The sequence below is a fragment of the Chelmon rostratus genome, chromosome 1 (assembly GCF_017976325.1).
Source record: "Chelmon rostratus isolate fCheRos1 chromosome 1, fCheRos1.pri, whole genome shotgun sequence".
NCBI lineage: Eukaryota > Metazoa > Chordata > Actinopteri > Chaetodontiformes > Chaetodontidae > Chelmon > Chelmon rostratus.
Window position 1 is genome coordinate 16030257 of NC_055658.1, and position 24006 is coordinate 16054262.

Consider the following 24006-nt stretch of genomic DNA (forward strand, 5'->3'; position numbering starts at 1 on the left):
TCCTTGCAGAATGCGGGCAGCTGATGAACACTCCTGGAAACACGCTGTCAGATCAGATTATAGCCATCAGCCAGTCTGGTCAGAACCAAAGAGAGAGTGATGCACACATCCAGTCCCTGCTCAGCCAGTCCCTGTCTCAGTCTGCCTCTGTGCAGAGCAGCATGGCTGCCTCTCAGAACATGGAGAAGATTGATGACCTGCTGGTCAGCCTGCAGGAGTCGGGCAGCAGCTTAACTCGTTCATACTAGCCTTCAAACATGTTCATTGATTTGCCGTTTATGTTTTTATTGATACTATCTGGAATAATTGTAAAATGTAGACAAAAGTCGAAATAATGTCTGTTGATAAACTCAAGCAGTGCAAGATTTGTTTAAGACAAACTGAACACGATGTGCGTATCGTTCATCACCAAATATTTTTCTGCCCCACTAACACATTATGTGGCATGAAATCATTACTTAAGACAAACTGGACAAGTTAATATCCAGACAGTGAAGTAGGAGTTTGGTGTGGAATTTCTTGGCTGAGTCAAGAAAATCGGTGGAAGTACAGTAGCTTAGTGGCCTTCTTATTCATTTAACTCATGAAGTTTTGTGTATATCTGTAGATAGATTGTCAGTGATGTTATCTGCAGCATCCTTTGGCTCTCGTGGCATTTTTTCAAGTGTTCTCCAAAGTGTTTCGTGGTTTCCATGAATAGTGTTCCCTTTAATGCTTCTTTTGTATTTTTTGTGTGGAGGGTAGAGAGTGTGGTACAGCAGGAAGGATTGGACAGACTGTAGTATGTATGGATGAACACATCAAAGATGTCGGAGGAAGACGCTGTCAGCACAGACAGAGTATTGATAGAAGGTTCGAGAGGAGGCAGAGGCATGATAGAAGAAAAGCAGAAATGAATAGAAAAGTTTTCTACACTAATCTGATGTGGAGTCAAAGGTTTCTTATTATATATGGGGGTGCTAATTTTGTCAATGGTTTAACAGCTAGCTTGCACCTGATGATATGAATAAATTCAGTCTAGCTGTCTGATAGCCCACAAAGTGACTTTCATTAATTATATGATAAAGAAAGAAACTGTGCTCAGTAGATGTATGAATAAAGTGGTGTGGCATCATTTTTTGCTATTTACAAAAGGCCTGGCTAATTTAGGTTCTGGTCTTGTCTGGACCTGTTTGGCACAGTAATAACTGTAAAAGAGTATTCGTAGCTCAGCCAACAGCTGTGCAGTGAGGACAGACAGATCCCATCTCCACCACAGTGTACAGACAGGGCCGTATACTATAGGGAAGCACCCATGTTCAGGCTAACATTTAGTCTGTATTCATCAAGGCCAAACTGTGTCAGTCCGCTGCTTTTTTAGAGCAGGTTCTCCTTTTTAAAACACAAAAGAGACAAATCTTGAAGAAAGTGCGGTGGTAGAAATACAACAAACACCAGCTGAGACTTCTGGTCTACTTTCATATTCAGCACTTTACGATGCTGTTCTTTGTGACCACTTTACTCATCGAACGTACAGTACAGTCCGACAAGAGGCGCAGTTTATTTGTTGTTGTTTTTTTTCCACCTGCCTCTTCCTCATTGTTTACAGTGAAGAAGATCCGTTTTTTTAACATGCACATGGATCTGACATTTTTGTCCCGTTTCCATGGCAACATTTGTATACTGGAGCAGACTCACAAAAATATTTCTTTCAAGCTGGTATCATTAAATTTATCACACCGTCAGTTACCGCATAAAACCCTTTCCTTTTTGGTTATAATTTAGATTATGGTCTGGATTTTGTAGTACAACAGTGCATCTCATTGCCAGCCATGTTACAGCTATCATTATTCATTCCCACAGCCTAATACATTATTTATTCCTGAAAACCAGCCTCCAAATCTGGACAAATGAGGAAGAATGTGGATCAAGACATTTTTATTCAAATTGCGTTTTTTTTAGTTGACCTATAGCTCTTTTTAAATACATGCATCCACAGTAGAGAGAGTAGAATGTAATGTAGTAAATTATTTTTGTCATAAGGGTTAGATCATTATGTGTTTTAATGTCATTCTGATGGCATTATTCTGCGTCAGGCACGCATGAACTGGAATAGTATTCTTAAACCAGCTAGAAAAGAGCCGTTTTTTTTTTTTTTACCAGTTTTATTAATGTGATGGATTTGGTGAATGTTGAGGAGGAGAAATAGTTTGTCGGCTACAGCTGTACATACATCTCATCGAGGTTAAGGTATTAACGTGGGAACAGAGCCCATTTTACATGCTTTCTTATACATGTACAAGTTCCGAAGACTCGACGTTTTCGTCCGCAGTTGGCCGGTGGCCTCAGGACCAAAGTTTGACGCTAATCTTGCTTTGCTTAAATCCTGTTGACAGGCCAGTTTTATGGCTCGTGAGCTTTTCTTCTCTTCTCTTCCGACTCGCAAGTTAACTTTAAGAAACCATTTTTTTGCCTTCATCATTATTAGGCATAATGTCCTGCTGCCACACAGTTTCCTTCTTGTTTTTTGTGTTTGTTTGTTTAGGTTTTTTTTAAAAAAAGAAAAAAAGTTTGTTTGTGTCTTGTATAGTTTCACTGTAAGTGTGCATGAACAAGGGGCTGGTCTCTCTGGTGATGACAGAATTAGCTCAGTTTTATGCCTCAGTGGTTGTCTTGTTTTCTATGTACAGTTTGTGAGAAACGAGTGAACACCGTTACATTTTATATACTTTAAATCACAACCAGCTGTTGTTTTATGATGGAGATTATGTAAACTTGACTAATGTGATTTGTGGAGCTACGGCGCGTCAGTTTGAGCAGTTTGAGTGGTTTTTAAAGGGACTCTACTCCTGAAGGAAACCTGACCTTGGAGAAAAGAGCTATCTGTGATTGGCTTTCTTCAACTCGTGAAATAGAAGAACTAAGATTTCCAGTGTTGAGTATTTATGATTTTATTTGTTTTGTTTGTTTTACAAAGTTTAGAAAGATGATCTTTTTTTATTGGTATAGTGCCTGTGCCTCTTTTTGGAGAAGCATATCTAATTTATTTGTGTGTTGGTTATTATCTAAATTGTTTCCCGTAATCATAGTTGTGTTCAGATATTTTCTAACTGTATTCATGGCAGCGATATGACTTGGCCCCCACACCTGCTGATACTGTAACTGACACCTTGCAATGATGAGAAATGAGATAGTAAAGTGCTTTGCACACTATGAATGACATGTACATTCCTGTGCACAGTTACTCTTTTGTGATTTTGGAAGGTGTAGTTGTAATAGTATACACCCTCATGTACATATCATGTGTTGGTTCAAGGTTCAGTGATTGGACCGCTGGCCCTGTTGCCCTTTTTGACCAAATAATTAACAGCAGGGCAAAATGGCACCAAACAGTTTTTACTGTCAAGAAAGAAAATCCTTCAAAACAGGACCAACAAATGTAAGTATTTTTACTCGAAATATAGTACTGAATGTGGTTATACAGCGTGGCTGTAAATGTCTCACTAAGATGCAGAATGTCCTTTTCTACGCAAGCTGGGGAGGTAATTACGCTAGTTGAAATTACAGTTTCCTCATTTGTGCATTTACAATGTAACTGGAGATCAGATAAAAGTGTGACTCATACAGTCACGACTAGTTGTGTGGAAAAGTGAGCGATTGTTAATATAAAGTTCTCATATTTCCTCAAGACGCTACAGACTCTTGACTGTCTCTGTTTCTCGCAATAGAACAAGATGTGGTTTTTTTTCTGACGTTACCAGTTCATTTGATATCAACAAACTGAGGCTATCACAGGTGTTCAAACGGTTCATTTCCTCCTAAAATGTCACTTTAGACACTAGTAGGTTTTGTACATGTGCTTTGAGGACATGTTGTAGCAACCAGATTGATGTTTTACCATTGTTGCCTGTTTAATACCCCGCTGGTTCAGCCAGTGATGATTAGTCCTCAATAATTAGAATGTTTTAAGCCATAAGACTTTAAGTGTACTTTAAATGCTCGACAGCAGTGACCAGATAAATGTGGTTGTGGTTGATAATATGTGTTGTGCAATTTCTGTCATGCATCTAACTTGTTTGTACTGAAGTATCCATTGCATTTATGTTCTACAACGTAGATGCAGGCAAATTTTCTCTGAAACTGCTATGCAGCTAATATACTGTAAATGTAGATCTGTGAGTTTTTGAATATATATTTTTCTAAATAGTCTCTCCAAACTAGAAAACCAAAGTAGATTTCCGTGCTGTTATTTATGTTGCTTGTTGAAATATTTTCTGATGCTTTGAGTGCTGCTTGCAACTGATTTTTAAATCTTTTTATTCATTTAAAATGCAATTTTCTCTTCTCAACAACCATCTCTGACATGGATTATCTTTTTCCTTTTTGGGGAGGAGACAAGGGTCAGTAATTGGTCAATTGTCGTCTTTACTCCCTTCTTGCTTGCAGGGTTTATGTGGAGGTTTGCATCCAGACTTGCTGTTTACTGGTGCAGTGGGTCCTAATCATTCTGATTTCTCTCAGGGCCTCTGAGGTACCAGGATGTCATGTCGTTCTCACGTCTTCTTATTCAGACCAGTAAACGTCTATGAATATGAGATTTGTTTTGTCCCATAATTTTGGAACAATTTGAATTACAATTTCTGCAAAACATTTATACATAATTTGCTAAGTTTGATATTATGCCCCATAAGCCAATTTCTTACCCCACACTCTTATTACATCTTTTCACTTCTAACACAAGGGAACCACTCTTCTAGTAAACAGATGGTTTTTGGTCCTGAAAATAGCAAACGGGAAATTTTGCCTTTTTGTTTCAAACCATGTGAACAACTGTCAAATAATCATCCTTGGGATGAAGGAAAAAGAACTTTCTTTGGCTTTTGTTGGGACATTTTTATTCTCTTGCGATTAAATTTCTGTAAACTTGCTGCTATCTCTATTAAACATATATACTTTAAATGTTATGCCTTTGAGCTTTTATTTCATTTTTTTTTCTTTTTCTTTTGGTGTAAACTACTGCACAAGAATACTTGGCTGTCGGACAAAGATGCCTATTGATAGCAGACCAAAGCAGCTGGCATAGCTGAAGTTATATGACTGATGGCTGGTGGCAGTTTTTCACACCAATTTAAATTTCACACATTTGAAGAAATCATGTATTGCATCTTCTAACAGTACAGAAAAGGCCCATTATGACAAAATGGACACACTTGTACAGCTTGTTTACAGCTCTTTGTTTTTAATGGAAACTCTTAAAACAAAATCATTACTTAAACAAGTGAAGGACTGTTCAATAAAAGCTTTTGACCTGCAAAGTCTCCCTTCATAAATGTTTCTGGGAATTTTTTACAGAAAACTATTTTAAAGAAGTCACCCTGTGTTATAAGATAAATTAGATGTTTTTACCTCATCAGGATTTCTTAAAAAAATAATGGCAAAATTTCTGTGAATTTCATCATTCATGGGCCACGGCATGAGACGCATGAGAGGCGTTTAATGACCTTCTGGCCTCAGGACAAGATTGACATGTTTTCCCTGGCTACTATGAAAAAGGAACGTTGCTTTAATGGCAGTTATGAATATTGTACCTGCTGGGGTCCATTAGCAGTAGTTCCTGTATAATCAGTTCTGCTGTTTCCTGAACCCTGGGTCAGTGCTGTATGGGTGGCATGCTGTTAATCCATGTTGCAACTTTAGCTTGTTTGTGTAACTCAAAAACTGCATTTTAGTGAAGTATTTTTGCCCCCCGTTATAGATGTCTGATTTCCGACCGTCACACAAACGCACCTTCAAGTTCTCGCGTTTTTGCGGCGCGAGCACATCAGTTGATCTTTCCGAGCGCGGCATCGACAACATGGCTGACGTAACAGCGGTGGATGAAGGGAAACTCAGCAAAAAGTGAGCTTATTCTTTTCTTCCATCGGATTTAAACTATTCTCAGCCCCTGGCGTAGTGTTATTTACCTCGAATAATCTCTTGGTTCGACAGATTTGACCGTTTCACATTGGCTTCACTCTCTCATTGAAATGTTGGTTGTGACTAGATGCCGATACCGAAGTGAGGGTACCATATGGAGACAAGCCTACACATCCCAGGATTCTTTTCGTTTGTGTCTCTGGTTGTTGTAGTCGTGAAAGCGATCCGAAGCCAATTGGGATAGTGCCGTGTAATAATCTCTAAAACTACAACATCCAAAATACATTCCAAGAAATGTCCTTCTCTCAATGTTCGTGTAATCGTGCGGTTGCTTCGTCTTATGTCAAATATTAGTGTTAACATATGGTACATTTAATTGCGGCATTTTTACTGTAGCAGAGCACTTTGTTAGTATTTTAAGCGCATGAAAGTGTCAAAACAGTTAAATAATGGCAATTGCGTTGTCTTTCGTTCGTCTTGACTTGCTAGCAGTAACGCTATGTTATGTCTGTATCTGTGGCACATTCGCTGTGCTAACCGAAAGTACAAGTTAGCCTGAGTTACTCTGTTGTCATATTCTCTGCGAGTTTACCATCGTACTTTATTATATATTATTTATTGTTTTTACTCCGCTGTCTGGGTTTGTGCTCAGGCTCGGTCCTGGTGTAGACCAGTAGAGTTACATTAAACCTGACAGTGTTCAGTCTTGCCTCGTGGGCCAGAGACATCGGTTGCTGTATATGCTCTACACTGTCCTTGCATATGTCTATTTTTCTCAGGTGTGTTCGCTGGCTGTGGTAGTTCAACATGCTGTGTCTGGTCAGAGCGGCCAGGCAGCAGCTGTGCCAAGCCTTTGGGGTCAGAGGACAGTGGTTAAAATGTGCCCCCCCATGTACAGCTGCAGTCCCAACTCAAATTTGCGTGAACCGTTGGAGAGGTGACAAAAGGTTGGTGGCTTTTCCATTCCAGTGAGAAAAACAACCAACCTTTTGTCATCAGAGCGAATGTGGACCCTGTTCTACATGATAGATTGTTGTGCATCTTTGTCCTGGTGGATTGTGCCGTGACCCTGGTTTACCTTTATTTTTACACACCGGAATGGTGTTCAGATGTGAACATCTATAAAATTCCAGTTTAAATTTCAATATCTAACCTATCTTTTATTGCTCCCATATTTCTTATCAGTGAGCTGAAGAGACGAATGAAAGCTGAGAAGAAGGCGGCTGAGAAAGAAGCCAAAGTCAAAGACCAACAGGAGCAAAAGAAGGAATCCAATGACCAGGCAGCACAAAATGCCTGTGTGGATGAGGAGACGCTAGATCCAAACGTGAGATTTTTCTATTGTCATTATACCTCACTCGTTACATATTATATCCTCAATCTTTTGAACTTAATTGTATGATAAAATTTATTTCCTTCGAACATAGCAATACTTCAAGATCCGGTCCCAGGCCGTCCAGGACCTGAAAGGCACAGCAGAGGACCCATACCCACACAAGTATCATGTAGACTTGTCACTTACAGAGTTCATCGAAAAATACAATCATCTACAGCCTGGAGACCAGCTGACTGATGTTGTCCTTAGTGTATCAGGTACCAGAATATTTCTGATCTGATTAATGATTTTCTGTTTGGTATGTACAGTGTAATCCAGCAATAGATTCCCTGTTGAGCTTAATGTATGATTGGCAGGTCGTGTCCATGCCAAGAGGGTTTCTGGTGCCAAGCTTCTTTTCTATGACCTGCGAGGTGAAGGTGTCAAGTTGCAAGTTATGGCGAACTCAAGGTACAGAATGCAGAATGATAGACATAGTCAAAAAACATAATTTATATATGTTGGCTTGGCTCACCGTTTTTGGTTTTTGGGTGTACCTATCATCATCTGACGTTTCACTACACACATTTTTATGAATTTTGATTGAAAACAGCCTATGACAGAGACACCTTACAAATCCACACTACCACGCTGAATATGTTGATTGATGTAGCTTTTTTGCATCGGACAACCTTTTTGGATTTTGTAGTGAATTTCTCCATTGTGAGATCAATAAAGTCTTATCTAATCTGTATTGTGAAATGTTATGTCGTAGATCATGCTTGTTTTTCTCCATGTGGGTACTTCAGAGTGCATTCATTTCTTCTTTTGCTCTGTCAGGAACTACAAGTCTGAGGAGGACTTTGTTCTCATCAACAACAAACTGCGCCGCGGTGATATCATTGGTGTCCGTGGTAACCCGGGGAAAACCAAAAAGGGGGAGTTGAGCATCATTCCCATTGAGTTGACCCTGCTGTCACCATGTTTGCACATGTTGCCCCACCTCCACTTTGGCCTCAAAGACAAGGTAATGCCCACCACAATGTGGTATTTCTGCAAATACCACATTTATAAAGTGAAATTTGACATCAAAAAATAGATGGACTAGTTCTTACCCCTCGCTATTTGCAATGCAATTAGGGCAGTGACAGTTTTTCTTAAGCATTTGCAGTGCAAAGGACATGCATTTGAAACTGAGGTCCTAGTTGAACAGGGGTTTAAGATATGGTAGTAATAGCAAAAAATTACACATAGCTTTGTTGTTACTGTGATACCACTTTGTAGACATTTTTCCACAGTTGACAGGTACTGTATAATTAATAACATTAATGATGGCTGAATGCATGATGCATACTAATGGCCTGCCGGTGCCAGGGCTGTGGTATGGAGGGTATGCACTGACATCACGTTTTTAAATGATACCAATTCCTCACCATCACTGACGGGGAAAATAGACCAACGCATGGCTAAAACAAAAGTGTAGAGCTGCAAAAATGGGAGGGAAAATGTAAAATGCATTGTTGCACATTGCTTTCCTCCTGTTGGACAGTTGGACAAAAATGTACCTGAATTTTAAAAAATCTGTTTGTGCAGTAGATTGCACCATAGCTCTTTAACATTGTCACAGTTTTTAGTTTTGTTTTTTTTCCTTCTCTGAACGCATGATGGCAGATGTTGACTGTTGAGATGACAGATAGAGGAGTGAGTGTGATGACTTCCACATGCAGTGGCAGCATAAGTATGTTGTGCCTGGCTTGCATACTTTACTGGCACGCCTAAAAAGGAAATACGCCCATAATGTAATTCTATTTCTCCTGTTACGACAAGTCTGCTGTGAGAAAGTTTGATCTTGTAATGAAATTGAAATTCCAGTTTGTCTGGTACATTGTCATCTGAAAGATTTGTGTTTGTTTCAGAAACTGTACTCTCAGTTGAACGCATATGATTCATCTTTCTATACTTACCAGAGAAAGAAGAAGAATCTTGCAGAAGTGATTTTTACATACGTTCAAAACTCTTCTGCTAAGCACTAAACTAGTGTTTTCTTTTTTCAACCAGCCAGTCGTGGTTGCGATGCTGCAGAAGTAGAAAACCTCAAACGTCATGTTAATTTTACTGTGAATTTGGTCACAATAGCCCGTGTTAAGACAAATTGTCATTACAATAACCGCAACTCATGTTGAAGCATTTGTTCTCACCTATGTGTAATCTTTCTCTCAAAGGAAACACGATTCCGCCAGCGCTACCTGGATTTGATTCTCAATGACTATGTGAGGCAGAAGTTTATAACCCGCGCCAAAATCATCACATACCTGCGCAAATTCCTGGACCAGCTGGGATTTTTGGAAGTAAGAATTGTTGTTTGTTTACACAAATTTAGATTTGAGTTTGTACAAAATATGGATTTTCTACAAACACGGTCTCTCTAATAGTTTGTACATTTGTTGCACATTTGAGGCATTTAAAATTAGTCTGTGTCAGCCTGCTTTGCTGAATAATGTTTGTTGATGCTTTAGATTGAGACACCAATGATGAACATTATCCCTGGTGGAGCAGTGGCCCGTCCGTTTGTTACTTACCACAATGAGCTGGATATGAACCTCTACATGAGGATCGCACCTGAGCTCTACCACAAGGTAATCCATCACTCTCAAGAGCCATCCTTCAACTTCCAGGGGGATTATTTTAGCAAATTTTGTGTATCAATTTAATGTTGTGCCTGTGAGTTTTTAGTATTGTTATTATTATTTCTACAGACATTCATAGATTTTTTTATAGCTACATTTCTCTGTTGTCTAAATATTTATGCTATACATCATATCTTTCCCACAGATGCTTGTGGTTGGAGGAATGGACAGAGTTTATGAGATTGGTCGCCAGTTCAGGAATGAAGGCATCGACCTTACTCATAATCCAGAGTTCACCACCTGTGAATTCTACATGGCATATGCTGATTACCATGATTTGATGGAGATCACAGAGAAACTACTCTCAGGTAAGTGAGCGCACATCATAGGCTATAGGGTTGCCTCAAGGTTTGCGGCCGTTTGCTTCTTGACTTGTCAGGGATTTGACTGTCCAACTATCAGTTTTATGTCACTATAGGCAGATGTCAACCAAAGTCTGAGAAAATGATCTGTAATTCAGATAAATTCAGTCAGAAAAGTAAAGAATGTACTGATACATTGATTAGGTCCTATTTTATTGCCGTGAATTCTATGTACTACTATGTACTGAAATGAGCAGCTGATTTTGTATTTACATTTCTGAGAATAGCCAGCTTTATGACCAGATGTAACAGGCTCGCAAAAGAATAATAAATAGAAAGCTGACTAACCTACCAAAAAAGAACAGTAGTGATTAGCTAAAAGCTTTTCCAGTCTTGTAAAGAAGTTTTGCTTTTCAGTAGTTAACTGTGGCAAAAATCTATTAAAAATCCAGTTTGTAAAAGGAACTAAAAGCCCTGCCCCGTAAACTACAACGCCTAAATTATTCAGAAAGCACTAAAACATTTTCGGCTGCATGCATCAGCATGGAGAGTGACATGAGGTGAGCCTCCCTGTCAGGTGGCATTCCTCCCCTCAGCCTTGCCCACATACAAAAAAACTCATCTCTGTCAGGAGATGTCTGTGATTCTCAGTAATACAGGTCAAGGTAATCCAATGAATCAAGGGCAACTGGACTTGGTTGTAGAAATGTGAAAACATTCCACCTCTCATCCAAGGGGCTTCTTCAGTTCTAACTGCCTGGTGGATAGTCCCTGGTATATGATCTCTGTGAGGTCATTTTCAAGGTCATTGATGCCACCTGGTTCGTCAGTGCTCTTGGTTGTGTAACGGCAGTTGTCTGAGTTCTTGGAGTCACCTGAGGCCAACTGTAAATGTTTCTCCTGGCAAGAAGTGAAAGGACAGCATTGTAGGTGGTGTTAAGTGTTGTCATTGACCTCCTCCTCTGCTGAGAGATGGTCTCTCTGTTTTTTAGCCTCCTTCATTCCTCTTTCAAACTATCTGTCCTCCTTATCCCTGTCCCTGTCTTTCAGGTAAACTCCTGAGTCTTGACCCTACTGTGTTCAGCCATGCCTTTGTTTAATGCTTGTTTAGTTTCCCTGATCTAGAAGTCCGTTTATTCCTCACTGCATGCGTGGAACAGTTTCTGTCGTCGTGTATTGCTGGGTTTGAAAAACACAGGGATGCTGTGTTTGTTGAAATCCTCCTAAGTTTCTCCAATACTCCAGACATGTATGAAATGTTGTTGCGATTGTTCTCTTTTCTTCACCGCCTGCAGTTTTGGTGTTCTTCCTGAGTCTTGTGGCTGTTTTCACAAAGGTCCAGTTTAGCTTTAAGTGTATCCCTCAGATGTTTGTGCATCTTCTCATGGCCTGGGCACTTATTGGTGTATCAGCTCGGTGTTAATCATTCTTTTGTCTGTAAAACCCTCCATTGTATTGACAGTAGATCAATAAAAGGTCAGTAAAAAGTCAAGGTGAATAAAAGTCAATAAAAAAGAAATAAACACAATGGTTAAATAGTATTTAAAACGAAGGGTTGTCAAGGTTTCTTTAAAAAATGTCCAGCTATCAGAGCCACAGACTGTTCCAGGGATGAAGGCCACAGTGGCTGAAGGCTGATGGCACAGTCATTAAAAAAAATCTAATTAAAAAAAAAAAATCAAATCCTGACTGAAATCCTAGCCTCAACTATGTCTTTACTAAAAATGTCACTTCTTTGTTGAAACAGTGCACAACTTGCGGCTCAGTCAAGGCACAGAAAGTCTTGGAACCCAAAAATGTGGTTTAGGTTTCACTTTTGTCTTCACAGCAAGTCACAGTATGAAATGCATTAAGAGCAAAACTGTTTACACCTATAAAAGGGGCCAGTAATGTGCTGGTTGCCTGGGGACATTTATATAGAAACACATACTATGCAATGTATTCATTCGTATCCATGTCATTGAGGATGGCATTATCTCAACAGGAATTTATTGTATATTTTCAAATATCAATCAGATCCCTGGTCATTCTCACCATCTTACCGGTTGTGTCACTGGTCAGACACTTGGGATGTGCAGGAAAAGTGTACAGTGAACAAATAGGGAAACTGCTCTCTTTAACTCAGTGCTGCCTCTCCTGTTTGCTACAGGAATGGTGAAGCACATCACTGGAGGATACAAGGTGACCTATCACCCTGATGGTCCAGAGGGACAGGCCTATGAGATTGACTTCACTCCACCATTCAGAAGAGTGAGCATGACCCACGACCTGGAGAAGATTATGGGAGTCAAATTCCCTCCGACTGACAGCTACAACAGTGATGGTGAGAATCTGTAGAAAAGCTTTTGTCTTCTTCTTTTCTTTGATGTTTTTAACCCTATTTTCTCCATTTAAATTAACCACATTGCCTCTGTGACATTCTCTTTCTCCATCTCTCCCTGTGTCTCTCACAAATGTAGGTTTTGTTGTTCAGTAATCAGTCATTTCTTATTTCTCCTCACGTTTTTCTTTCATGCTTTGGTCCTCAGAGACACGTAAATTCTTTGACGACCTGTGTGCACAGAAAGGAGTTGAATGTCCTCCACCTAGAACCACTGCACGCCTCCTTGACAAGGTGCTCGATTGATGAACATTGTAATCTTTTGTACAGTTTATTGCTGTTTCTCTTTTTTTTTTTTTTTTACTACCAATGACTTGTTTTCTTCTACAGTTGGTTGGAGATTTCCTTGAGGTCACCTGTATCAACCCCACATTCATCTGCGATCACCCTCAAATCATGAGTCCCTTAGCAAAATGGTGAGAATCGTCTTGCTTCAGCCTCATGTTTATTATTTAAAAATGTGACGTTCGGGGATCACACTGACACTTCCTCAATTGTTACAGGCACAGATCAGAGAAAGGCCTAACAGAGCGTTTTGAACTCTTTGTGATGAAGAAGGAAGTCTGCAATGCTTACACTGAGTTGAATGATCCAATTAGACAGAGGGAGCTCTTCGAGCAGCAAGCCAAGGTATGCATGTAAACCTAGACTGTTTTTTTGTGGGTTTTTTTCCTCCCCCCTTCTACTCATGTAGGTTCAGGCTCCTTTCTGTTGTGTGAGCGGGTTTATCAGTCCGTGTCAATAATTTGAGCTGGCTGCTTTTCAGAACAAAGCTGAGGGTGACGATGAAGCCATGTTCATTGATGAGACCTTCTGCACTGCACTGGAATACGGACTGCCACCAACTGCCGGCTGGGGGATGGGCATCGATCGTCTTGCCATGTTCCTCACTGACTCCAACAACATCAAGGTAAAGCTGTCGTCCAATCGTGATGCAATAATCCATGATTAATTGATGCATTAAGTCCTTATACCTCAATGACAAAATAGGTTGTTTGTCATTGTCTTACAGAATGACTTAAAGTATTTTCTGATCTGAGTTTCCACGCGATTAAAGGCAGGGTGTCAATCTGGGAAAAAGAAATCTCGCATGCTAACATGTGCCAATACCAACATTCTTTCCCCAGGGTGACTCACCCCTAACCTGACGCATCAGGTGGTTTTTTACACAGAACCATCTGAGAAGCCGTTCCTGGAAACTGGCAGACACTTTCAAAAAAACACTTGGCAGGTGATTGGATGAACCATCTGCCTATAACCGTCTATCACGAGCTAACTTAAACCAATCAGATCAACCAACCATATGACATGACAGGAGTCTTGCTGAAGTCATTCAGCTGTTTTTCTAGGAGTGTACACAGTTCCAAACTAATTGTTTAATGTTTCCTTCAGGTAAACGATGTCAAAAAATGAATGTTAGACTTACTGTAGTTATAAAAGGACTTATTCAAAGTATCAAATTACAATAAAAGGAGACTTAAAACAAAAGTGGCTTGATGCTGACGATGTACTTTGTGCGACCACATGGCACCTTCCCTCATTGCATTGTCCTCTCGGGACCTGTAGGCTGTGTTCAGAATGAAATCCAAAGAAGAAGACATGATGAAGAGCGGCAAACGCGAGATAACATCATCAAGAAAACAAATTCCTTGCACATGAACTGCCAACATCTGTAGAGCAGATGTGGACTCGTTTTTATGTTCATGCTGTAAGGGAAAAATGTTTTTGTCCTTTCACAGGAAGTGTTGCTGTTCCCTGCCATGAAACCTGACGACAACAAGACATCAGCACCTACAGAGGGCACCTCCGTCTAACGCCATGACCTCTGATTTCTCCTGCTGTCAGATCTGTGCAGGAGCCGTATGGAGCCTTTACCTCACTGTGGTCATCAGTGGAGTCCGCTGGTTTTATGTGTTATCAGTGTTGGTCTCTGTTTGATCCTTACTGTCGTTAATCATCTTGTCTCATGTATACGGTTGACTGGCAAACAACAATGAATGAACAAATTGAATTTGTTTTTGGCTTTTGTATTTCTTACACTTTTGCGATAACATTTGCTGTGTCCTTCTTGTTTGACTGTAAGGAGACATTTTAGTCCTTGTTGTCATCCAGACAGTAAATGGTATGACTTCCTGATTAAATGGTATTTAATCAGGAAGTCATGTGTGATCTGCTGATGTATGCAGACATGGATGAAATACTTTTGAACATACTTTGAGATACTTCAAGGTGCTCGATTCTGGCTACCAAATAGATAAGATACACCATATAATAATAAAGCTCAAGCACATCTGATATTTGAGTGGTCTCGGTATATTCATCTGTTTTTACCAGGTCTGTTTGTATTCTTTGTCTGAGATTTATCAAGATGGACTCCACAAATTCCTCTGCCAAACATGGGTATGTTTGAATTAAATGCATATGAATCTACGTTGTTCATTGTCTTGTGATGTTAATGGCCTGTTTACACAGAAAAAATCTACAAATTTCAAGAGCCTGTAGAGTTTCATGACAAAGAACCTAAGCAGCCCCTAAATTCCTGACTTTGTTTTTGGTTTCCATTTCAGCCAAATTGGATATCAGCAATAAGCATGCAGCACACATTGTATATGTTGTCACCAGTATCTTGGTTTAAGTGTCATAAAACTAGATTTGGTGGGTTAAATTATGGAGATGTAACCTGTCAACAGTCTGACCAGTGTCGACTGAACTCAACCACAATTATGAGAAACGTGACCCTTCTTTTTCAATTAAATTGCAAAATATTATGTGAAACTTCACCATTTATAAGTAAGTCATATTCATACGTACAGTTAATGTCTTTTCCACAATTTCTGTGTTGCAATTATTTTAAAGAATAAAAACACTGTTTAGGCTCCTGAACCAAGACAAAATAATGAAGAAAATATTTCCTCAAGAAGTGCTTGCTAACCTATGTGAAACACACACAAAGACATTTACTAAACCTTAGTCCATAGAGTAAAACGAAAACAGGAGAAAACACATTTCCAGCCAAACAGAAGGAGACAGCCAGTCCCAAAATCCTTAATTAACAGGCTCGGATCACACACTCTCGCACAAACACAGAAGCACACTGGACAAAAGTCACAAACCTCAACACAATACTCCAGCACTTATATTGGCTCCCAGTCCAGTAATCAGTGTCATAACAAAATATCTGGAAAACTCTGGATGCTGTAGCTCATAGTTTGTAGACAGCTTACAGTTTATAGAGCCAACAGAGCAACTTGTCCTTTTTTCTCTTGAGGCTCTGTAGCTGTAGGTGGCACTGTGGCAATCTTTGCAGAGAGGACCTCCATCCTGATCCGAGCTGGCTCCTCCTGCAGATGCAATCTCATCTCCAGGCAGGGTGTCTGCCACAACGCTCAAAGCAGCCTTGAGGTAGCTGATGATATCTTTGGCAATGAGGCTGCAGGCCACCAAGGCAATCTTCAAATCCTCCATCAGCCCATCACTAGACAGGTGGGTGTTAGACAGAGCCTCACTCAGCGTGAGTGAGGCTCTGTGGCTGGTCAGTGGCTGGCTCAGTTCCCCACTCAGTTTGATTTCTTACTCTCGAGGCGTTTGAGATTTTAAAGGAAGACTTGTTTTTTAATGGATTTCTTTGCCTCCTTTTGGAGCAACACATGCTCCAACATCTTGCTTTCAAAGCAGGGGGCTGTTAAAAAATGTGAGGGGACAGTTTAAAAAAAAAAAATCATAAATTGAATGCAATATGCTATAGCTTCAGAAAGGCTAAATGACAATAACAGAAGGCCACTGTTTCAAAATCCTCACACATGATAAACAGTACAGTCCATGGTTCTGAAACTACAAATAAACAGTAGTCAAATGTATCTTGGCCAATCATTTTGTTGCTTTTGCTATTTTTCTATAGATGCTTAAACAGAGGGGCCAAAAATAAAACTGAGAGGGCTACACCCTGTTAAGACACCTCACAGGGCTGAGCCTGTTTCAAAGGCCTGGTTTTTCTGGTGCTGCAGTGTGTAGAAGTTCTTATCTCAACCTTTAAAAACGTCCATCAGGACACTTTTGATGATTCTTTTTCCAAAACTCAGTGTGTAATCAGATCTGATTTCACGGTATCAGTCACCAGCCATGAGACATAATCCTCACCTGGACTGATGGCCAGATATCCTCATAAGACTTCTTTGAAGCAGAACAGCGACTTTTAAGGTGCTACAGGGAGGAGGAGGAAACTACCTCAAAACGGTACTTACAGTTCTCATGTAAATGAGCACAGATGCATTTCATGAGTTTATGTGTTCATAATTGGGATCCCAAACTAAATGGATGAGCTGAGCAAAACTTTAACATCAGGTGATAATTCTGGGGGTTTATCACTTTAAGAGACCCCTAACACACACACAAACAGCAGGATATTCATTTTAGAACAGGACACAGATGTGTGTCTGCTAAAAGGGTCATTTTTCAGCAAGCTGCACTGCAATCAGGGTCTGTACTGAATTAGTATGCAGTCATGATACTTGTTCAGTTTGACCTGCATGCTCTTATGTGTGTGCACAGTTATGCAGACACAAAAAAATGTGAATGTGGTATATGTATATTGCTCTTCTAACTGCTTTTACTGTGTTGGGCAGTCGTGGTGAAAAGGCCCCATCTTTTTGTTTCTAAATGCATTAAATTGCAATGGAGGAAAGTACATTTAAGTAGTAAGAGTACTTGTACTTCACTACATTGCAGATTAAAATACTGTACTTTTCACTCCCCTACACTTATCTGACAGCTACAATTACTCGTTACTTTACACATTTGGATTATACATGCAAAACATACATCAGTTTCTATCTTGTTGTACATGAAACTATCCAACAGTATATATAAAATATCTAGAATTAGCTCTAGCTGGACTACAGTATTAATATGCTCCTTACATGTTAATGCATCAGTAATAATATTCCATTAATTCCAAAAAAATATAATCATAAAACAGTCTAAATTGCTGCAGCTGAAATAATAATAATAAATCTGTATATACCAACTTCTTAAAGGCCACACACGTTAACTCACCCTCCCTCCATCCATCCCACACACTCACCCTCCCTCCCTCCCGGCGCGAGCCCGCGACGAGCGGGATGGTGCGCGCCCCCGCGGTCAAGTGTAATGTGCACTGGATTAAAGGGTGGACACACACGGAGTGAAGATGGCGATGAGAGCGGCGCTGCGGTGCCTCTCCGCAAACTTTTCCCCCAGGCTGCCTCAGCTGTCGTCCGCAGCGCAGCGTTCAGCGACCCGGCTGCTGTGGAGGAGCGGCTCTCCGCGGACACTGAGCACGACCTCGGCCCTGTCCACAGGTAATAATAATAAAAAAAACAACACGTAGTAAACACGGCTGCCCAGTGCAGCTGCACTGTTACATAGTACATGAGGGCTGTGCGCACATTCCTGTCTGTGTGCAGTGGGCGAAAAAACACTCATTCACTTTGTATCACTTTCCCACCGCGGAGCAGAGGAATGCGGAAAGTTTGAGCTCGACTTGGAGGAGGCTGCTGAAGCGCAAAAAACTTTGTTATGTTGCCTGAAGTGTACAACACGGCAGATGTCACTGGAAGACAGTCAAGCCACGAGCTCCAAATTGTGATGTTAATTAATGACCATGGACATCAGATTACCCAAGTCTCGTGCGCCATGTAGTGTCTTATTAAACCAAAGTCAGCCATGATTCTGGATGTGCGCCACAGACAGCCGTGGTGCCATGAAATTCGTGTGTGCATGTACTCAAAAATGTCAAGACCTGGATTGTTTCCTCCGTGTTCATTCATTATTCTTCCTCGCAGATGGCAGCCAGGTGAAATGTTAATGCTGTTTTTAGCGGCTCTCACCCAGTTCAATCATTAGAAAACCATCTCTTCAGCCCTTTGCAGCAGGAATATTCAGCTCTCAGGACTAATCCTGCTGTCCCCAGCCATGCATCAGCATCTCCCACAGTTCACAATCTGGTTCAAACCTGTATTTTTCTGCATGGCCTGATGCCAGCACAGGCAGTTGTTGAGGCATTGTGGTTCTTTCCTCAGGGTATTGTAAAGATGTCAGCATGAGCACAAAATCGAAAGACTCTATCTCTCTCTCTCGCTCTCTTTTTGAGATTGTCTCATTGCAACCAGAAAACTACAGATGTTCTTTATTTCTAAGCGCATGGTGTTGCATAAGAAACTGCGACTGTTCAGCTTAGTAGGTCCATAGTACAGTGAGGTGTTCTTTGGACATGCATGTCCGTTGACACTAGTGGGCACACTTGACTCTATATATTAAACTCATCGTAGCACCACATGTTATTATTTTTTAAAATCATGGTTCTTCCTGACTCATCTGTTCCAAACTAACTTATTCCCTTGTTCTCTCCGCAGCCCTGAAGTTCACAGATAAGCATGAGTGGGTGCGAGTGGAAGGCGGCGTTGGCACAGTTGGTATCAGCAATTATGCTCAGGTGGGTTGTTGGGTCTCATTAATCATTGATTTATGGCACATTTGATTGCTGATTTCAGTGTAAAAATAGTTGTGCTAATGAACGCAGCGTATGCAGTTCAGGACTGCACTTTGTCCTCACCTGCAGCAACTGTACTGTTTTATCTCCATTGTTTGAGGCAATTGATTACTGTCAAACTGCAGCGGTGTGAACAAAGTCTCAGGGGCAGGCACTTCAGATGTTTAATGCTTTGAAAGAAGAAGGGTGTCTTTTGTCGTTGCCTTAAATGCATAGTAATGTATAATTCGAGGCGTTGTTTTCACATGTTGAGCAGGCACAGGTTTGCCACACAGCCACTGGAATCAAAAGCTCATACGATTTTATCGCTGCTCTGACCGGTCAAGAGTTCTGTCAGTTTATTGTCATAGTTTAAAGTGATGCCAGATGGTGATGTGAACACATGGAGCAGGAACTCGGTCTGCTGCGTTCGGCGTTGCTTGTTTCTAAAACGACACTGCTAATGGAATGTGATATCTGCAGCGAAAATGATTTGCATTGTCAAACGCTAATTGTTTCACTAAAAAGCTGCCCACATCTCCAATATTTTGTGCGACTCACATGATCTGAATGCCAGGCTGACAGTGTTCAGACATGTCCTCTTTGCAGCATTTCTGCTGCTTCTGTCTATATTCGTTAACCCTCATATCTCCACTGCACTCAGAAAGACATGCTCATGAGCGGTGGATCTGATGACTTCTGAGCAAAGTGTGGACTCAATTAATAATATTGTGAACTTTGAGCAAACCTCTGGCCATGTGGACCCACAGCAGCTTGGAAAGGTGAACTGAAAATTAAATGTCATCCACCACATAAAGAATGGACTCAATATAGCCTCATAGAACAAAAGAGCAAACTGTATAGAAAACTGGTTTTAGTTAAAACTAATATGCAGCATATTTGCTTAATGGTATTTCTTTTATAGAATTCAGGCTGCTAATGTGTTATAAAATGATTAAAAAAAACATACATTTAAGAATGACTCTGGAAAATGCTGTAATTTGTGTGTTCAAGGCAAATGACTTTTAGACTCACTGACATTAAGTGGGTGCAAGCAAGTGGCCATGATCCATGTTTCACCACAGAAGAAGGCTTAATTTATGGGCTGAAGCAATGATGGCAAAGCCTTGACACACAGCAACAGCAGAGCTTTCTCTAATGCTGCTACCTGTATGCTGGCCCATTATTGCCCTTTTTATGTTTTTTTGCAGAATTTTTTTAGCAATTTCAGGGTCTCACAATCCTTATCTTGACTCTTGCCTGTTAAAGCCAGAAATGAATGCAGTTTCCTACAGTCTCCAAAGGGAACATTTTGACTATAAGCAAACATACTGTGCAACCATAAACCACACTGACATTCATCAATCATTGTGGGTTAGTTAAAATGTGTAGGATTAATCATAGCACACATCTTGTGTTTATCATTTATTATTCTCAAGGAGAAACATTTGTACATTCATGCATATGAGGCCCACACATTAGTCTACTTCCCCACATGCTGTGTAAGTAGGTATGGAGACTAGCTTGCTTTCCCACTTCGTATCGCTGAGTAGAAAATCTTACTCCAGCCACTACATTTGAGTCTCATTTGAGTGCCATCCCTCGCTAGGTCAGTTTCATGAATTCACCAACCAAGGGATCACAGACAACGTTTATACAGTGTATAATACAATCTCCTATAATACTTCTAACATTTTACCTGTATTATAAAGTAATATATAGATAATAAAGGAACTTGAGTTCTGAATAGTACAATAAATTCTGATGGCCTAGGACAATATATCCACTCACTGCCAATATAAAAACTCGTATTTTAAGATAAAATATAAACCTGAACCTGTCAGTATCCATAGGTACAGCTGCTCCAGATTAATGTATATGAATGGACAGGACAATGTTTTACATCTTCGTGATATCGATAGGTCTCATGTCTGTGCTTCAAAATAATTGATCAGACTGACTGTTATTAGCTGTATGACTGAGTTACATACAGTTAATTTCTCTGAGGCAGTAATCTCAGCAGATTGTGTCACTATTGCAACCCTATGAAACTGCCTTTCTGAATTAGTGCGATTTCTCAGTGCTACTTTTGACTACATTGATCACCCTGCAAACCTGACCCTATGCTGCCTTTTAGAATAAAAGTATCCCTGTAACATATGAGATACACTTTAAGAAAAATCAAAACCACTATACGAGCAAGTACTGTCTGTGTAGCCAAAGCCTTAAATATCCTGAAATATATTCCTCTGCACCATAGACCTCCATTGTTTGATGAGCCACACTGTTGCACTGGGTAACATGTTCCTTCATTACTGTGAACATGGGCACTGCTGTTTATTTTCATCAATCACACATACACCGTCCTGCTGCTGTGCAAAATGTGTATTCATCCACCCCTGAAAATAGTCCCCAGCAAATGCACTGTTTACTCCTGTTTGAGTAATATTTGCCAAAACCTACAGTCCCCAGCTGTTTATTATTATTGTTGTTCTTTTAAAAAGTATTGATGTACTCAGTATTTGGGTGGAGAGCCACAGTCATTTTGGAGAAATAATTGTATTGTATTGAGAGATGGTTGCATATTTGGTTTTGCGCTTTTTATTGGATTTGTTGGCAATAACAAATTTAGAATATAGACATCTTAATTCTTTCAAAATACAGAATTGCATTTAAGACATTATTAGATTATTGCTTTTAGTCAGTATAGTATAGTGATTTATGTAGGCTATAATTCTTGCAGTTTTTCTTTTATCATTTTAGGAAGCGTTAGGTGATGTGGTGTACTGTGGACTCCCTGAAGTTGGCCAAAGACTTGAACAAATGGGTGAGAGCCTTGAATACACAGCATATTTTTAGATATTTCCTACACAGTAACTGAGACCAGCAGTGCGATAACTGTCACTCTTTGTCTCTGTGTGTTGTAGAGGAGTTTGGTGCCTTGGAAAGCGTGAAGGCTGCCAGTGAGCTATACTCACCCCTGACAGGGGAAGTGACTGAAATCAACACAGAGCTGACAGAGAATCCTGGACTTGTGAATAAAGCCTGCTATGCGGAGGGTAAGTGTCTCGCAATCATGTTGTTGCTAAGGCAGATGACATGTTGCCAAACCAGAATAATCGAACTGCTTGGTTAAGAGAACTCATACGCTTGTGGCTTTTAGAATATCTACTCTTGCTTTTCAGGGTGGCTAATCAAGATGACGATTGAAAAGCCAGAAGAGCTCGATGGCCTCATGGACCAACCTGCGTATGATAAATTCATTAAGTCGCTGGAATAAATCGCTAAACTCCCTGTGCTGTTTTATGATGGAATTGCAATCAAAGACTAGTAGGCAGGGTTACTAACATCTTGTGTGACACTCTTATCTGTGGTATTTATTTTGATACTGGAATCAAAATAATTGAAAATCCTGAGTAACACCTTCCACTTAGGATTTGTTTAGCTACTAGCCAACCTAAAGGGCTCATAATATCAAGATGTTTCAGTGTTATTGGGCCTTTATCTGGTGCTTTGCTTCATTTTAAATGTGCACAGATGTGGTAAAAGACTAGAAAGTGATTGTAAGTGCTGTGTCACATTCATTGAATAAAACTGTTCTTACAATTTTATAGTCTTGCATTTTTGACAAATACAGTAAACATGCAGAGATATGTGTGTGTGATGGTGTTGGTGCCAATGTATGATGTGTCATAGACATGTTCGTGTCATGTTGCTACACATGTGCTGACAGAGCATGCTGCTTCTTTTTGCTGGTTATAGTTCCACACACCTTGACCTCTGCCCTCAGGTGCAGATAGGCAGAGATTGCAGAAGCTAGTTGATCAATGATTAATGAAGCGATGGTTTTAGAATCAGTGACTGAACAAAAACCTGCACTTTCGGGCTGACCAAAGAAAATGAGAGCTGTAATAGGTTTTACTGCCTAAAACCTACTTACCAGAATACTGTCATCAGTGGTTACAGTCACTGAGAGTAGAAATCACACCTTGAGTTCATTCAATATTCCTTTTAGATAATTTATATTGTGTCCAAATGTCCTCACAATAACTTCCTCTCGACATGGAGGTCTGTTCCTCTGATCTATTTGTGTAGCCTCCGATTCAAAAAACTGCACATTTTTCCATACTGATGCCTTCTCACACTTTGCCTCTCTCCACTTGAGGGTCCTTTTCCAAAATGATAAAACATGATGCTGTTAAAATACAGATTTATTTCACAGTTTCACAGTGTCTGCTGCTGCCATTTAACAACCTATTTGTTGTCATATACTCTGATCGATTGAGTCCATGGTTCCAGTTCTTTTTCCTTATCAGGCTTTACAAATGTATTTAAATAAGACAACATTTGGATGCATTTCAGGAAGAGAAGTAAATATGAGGGTGTCAACTGAATGAAAAGGCCACTCAGGAAATAGATACAGATGCTCCTCTCTAAATCCTCTGGATCGCTGCGGTGGTTTGTATGCCCTCCGCCTCGCTCCAAGCAGGCCTGGCTTATTCAGCGCAATGAGAATCTACTGAAACTTCAGGAAGCACAGGCTTGATGCACAGGCATCCATGATCCAGCTCCCCTGGGAAGACAAAGAAGTGTCAGATACACTCGGAATAAGTCACACATGATGCGCAATAGATCCTGTGGATGATGTGTATTTAATTGATGCATAAGAACCAAGGCAGTCTAAGTGGCGCACAGTTTTAAATGTTGAAGATTTCTGAACCACCATGCATTTCTCAACATATAGTGCTGAAATATGATAATATCTATAATATAAAGAAATATGTTGGACAGTAACAGTACAGGAATTGTTTTGGCCATAGCTCAATAATTCATACACTGTGACAAAATGTCACACAAATGTCTCATAAGATAAAATGATGAAGTGATGTAATTTTCTATCCAAAAGGTCAAAGGTCAACTTC

General features: G+C 40.1%; 3 protein-coding genes across 8 annotated transcripts in view; all 3 read left to right on the forward strand.

Annotated features, from left to right (window-relative positions):
* The window catches only part of nfat5b (nuclear factor of activated T cells 5b), a 36582-nt gene extending 31389 nt beyond the window's left edge, over positions 1-5193 (forward strand). For all 5 annotated transcript variants that reach the window (XM_041947656.1, XM_041947739.1, XM_041947816.1 and 2 more), the window contains one exon: positions 10-5193. In XM_041947656.1, coding sequence (XP_041803590.1) covers positions 10-248 — 239 coding nt within the window. In that variant the 3' untranslated portion in view covers positions 249-5193. The remainder of the gene's footprint in view (positions 1-9) is intronic.
* A 618-nt stretch (positions 5194-5811) lies between these two features.
* Positions 5812-15009, forward strand: kars1 (lysyl-tRNA synthetase 1). Of its 2 annotated transcripts, XM_041934084.1 has the most exons (15): positions 5812-5877; positions 6675-6842; positions 7081-7222; positions 7323-7488; positions 7588-7681; positions 8051-8237; positions 9433-9558; positions 9727-9846; positions 10043-10205; positions 12349-12522; positions 12728-12813; positions 12910-12995; positions 13083-13209; positions 13346-13489; positions 14319-15009. In XM_041934084.1, exons 2-15 carry the CDS (start codon positions 6703-6705, stop codon positions 14391-14393), a joined length of 1830 nt encoding a protein of 609 aa, XP_041790018.1. In that variant the 5' UTR covers positions 5812-5877; positions 6675-6702; the 3' UTR covers positions 14394-15009. The 2 variants fall into 2 exon arrangements, with proteins under 2 accessions (XP_041790018.1, XP_041790026.1); XM_041934092.1 differs by lacking the exon at positions 6675-6842 and having other exon boundaries at positions 5816-5877.
* Positions 15010-17700: 2691 nt separating this feature from the next.
* gcshb (glycine cleavage system protein H (aminomethyl carrier), b) lies at positions 17701-22711 on the forward strand. The gene is made up of 5 exons (XM_041937039.1): positions 17701-17915; positions 18969-19048; positions 21848-21911; positions 22012-22143; positions 22270-22711. Exons 1-5 carry the CDS (start codon positions 17765-17767, stop codon positions 22362-22364), a joined length of 522 nt encoding a protein of 173 aa, XP_041792973.1. The 5' UTR covers positions 17701-17764; the 3' UTR covers positions 22365-22711.
* Positions 22712-24006: the final 1295 nt, after the last annotated feature.

Excerpts from the sequence above, each read along its gene's own strand:
- kars1 (XM_041934084.1), top strand. The coding sequence starts at position 6,703 with ATGCTGTGTCTGGTCAGAGCGGCCAGGCAGCAGCTGTGCCAAGCCTTT. Across the intron at positions 12,523-12,727 it reads TGACAGCTACAACAGTGATG|AGACACGTAAATTCTTTGAC; the intron begins GTGAGAATCTGT and ends TTTGGTCCTCAG. Across the intron at positions 13,210-13,345 it reads TCTTCGAGCAGCAAGCCAAG|AACAAAGCTGAGGGTGACGA; the intron begins GTATGCATGTAA and ends GCTGCTTTTCAG.
- gcshb (XM_041937039.1), top strand. The coding sequence starts at position 17,765 with ATGGCGATGAGAGCGGCGCTGCGGTGCCTCTCCGCAAACTTTTCCCCC. Across the intron at positions 19,049-21,847 it reads GTATCAGCAATTATGCTCAG|GAAGCGTTAGGTGATGTGGT; the intron begins GTGGGTTGTTGG and ends TTATCATTTTAG. Across the intron at positions 21,912-22,011 it reads CCAAAGACTTGAACAAATGG|AGGAGTTTGGTGCCTTGGAA; the intron begins GTGAGAGCCTTG and ends TGTGTGTTGTAG.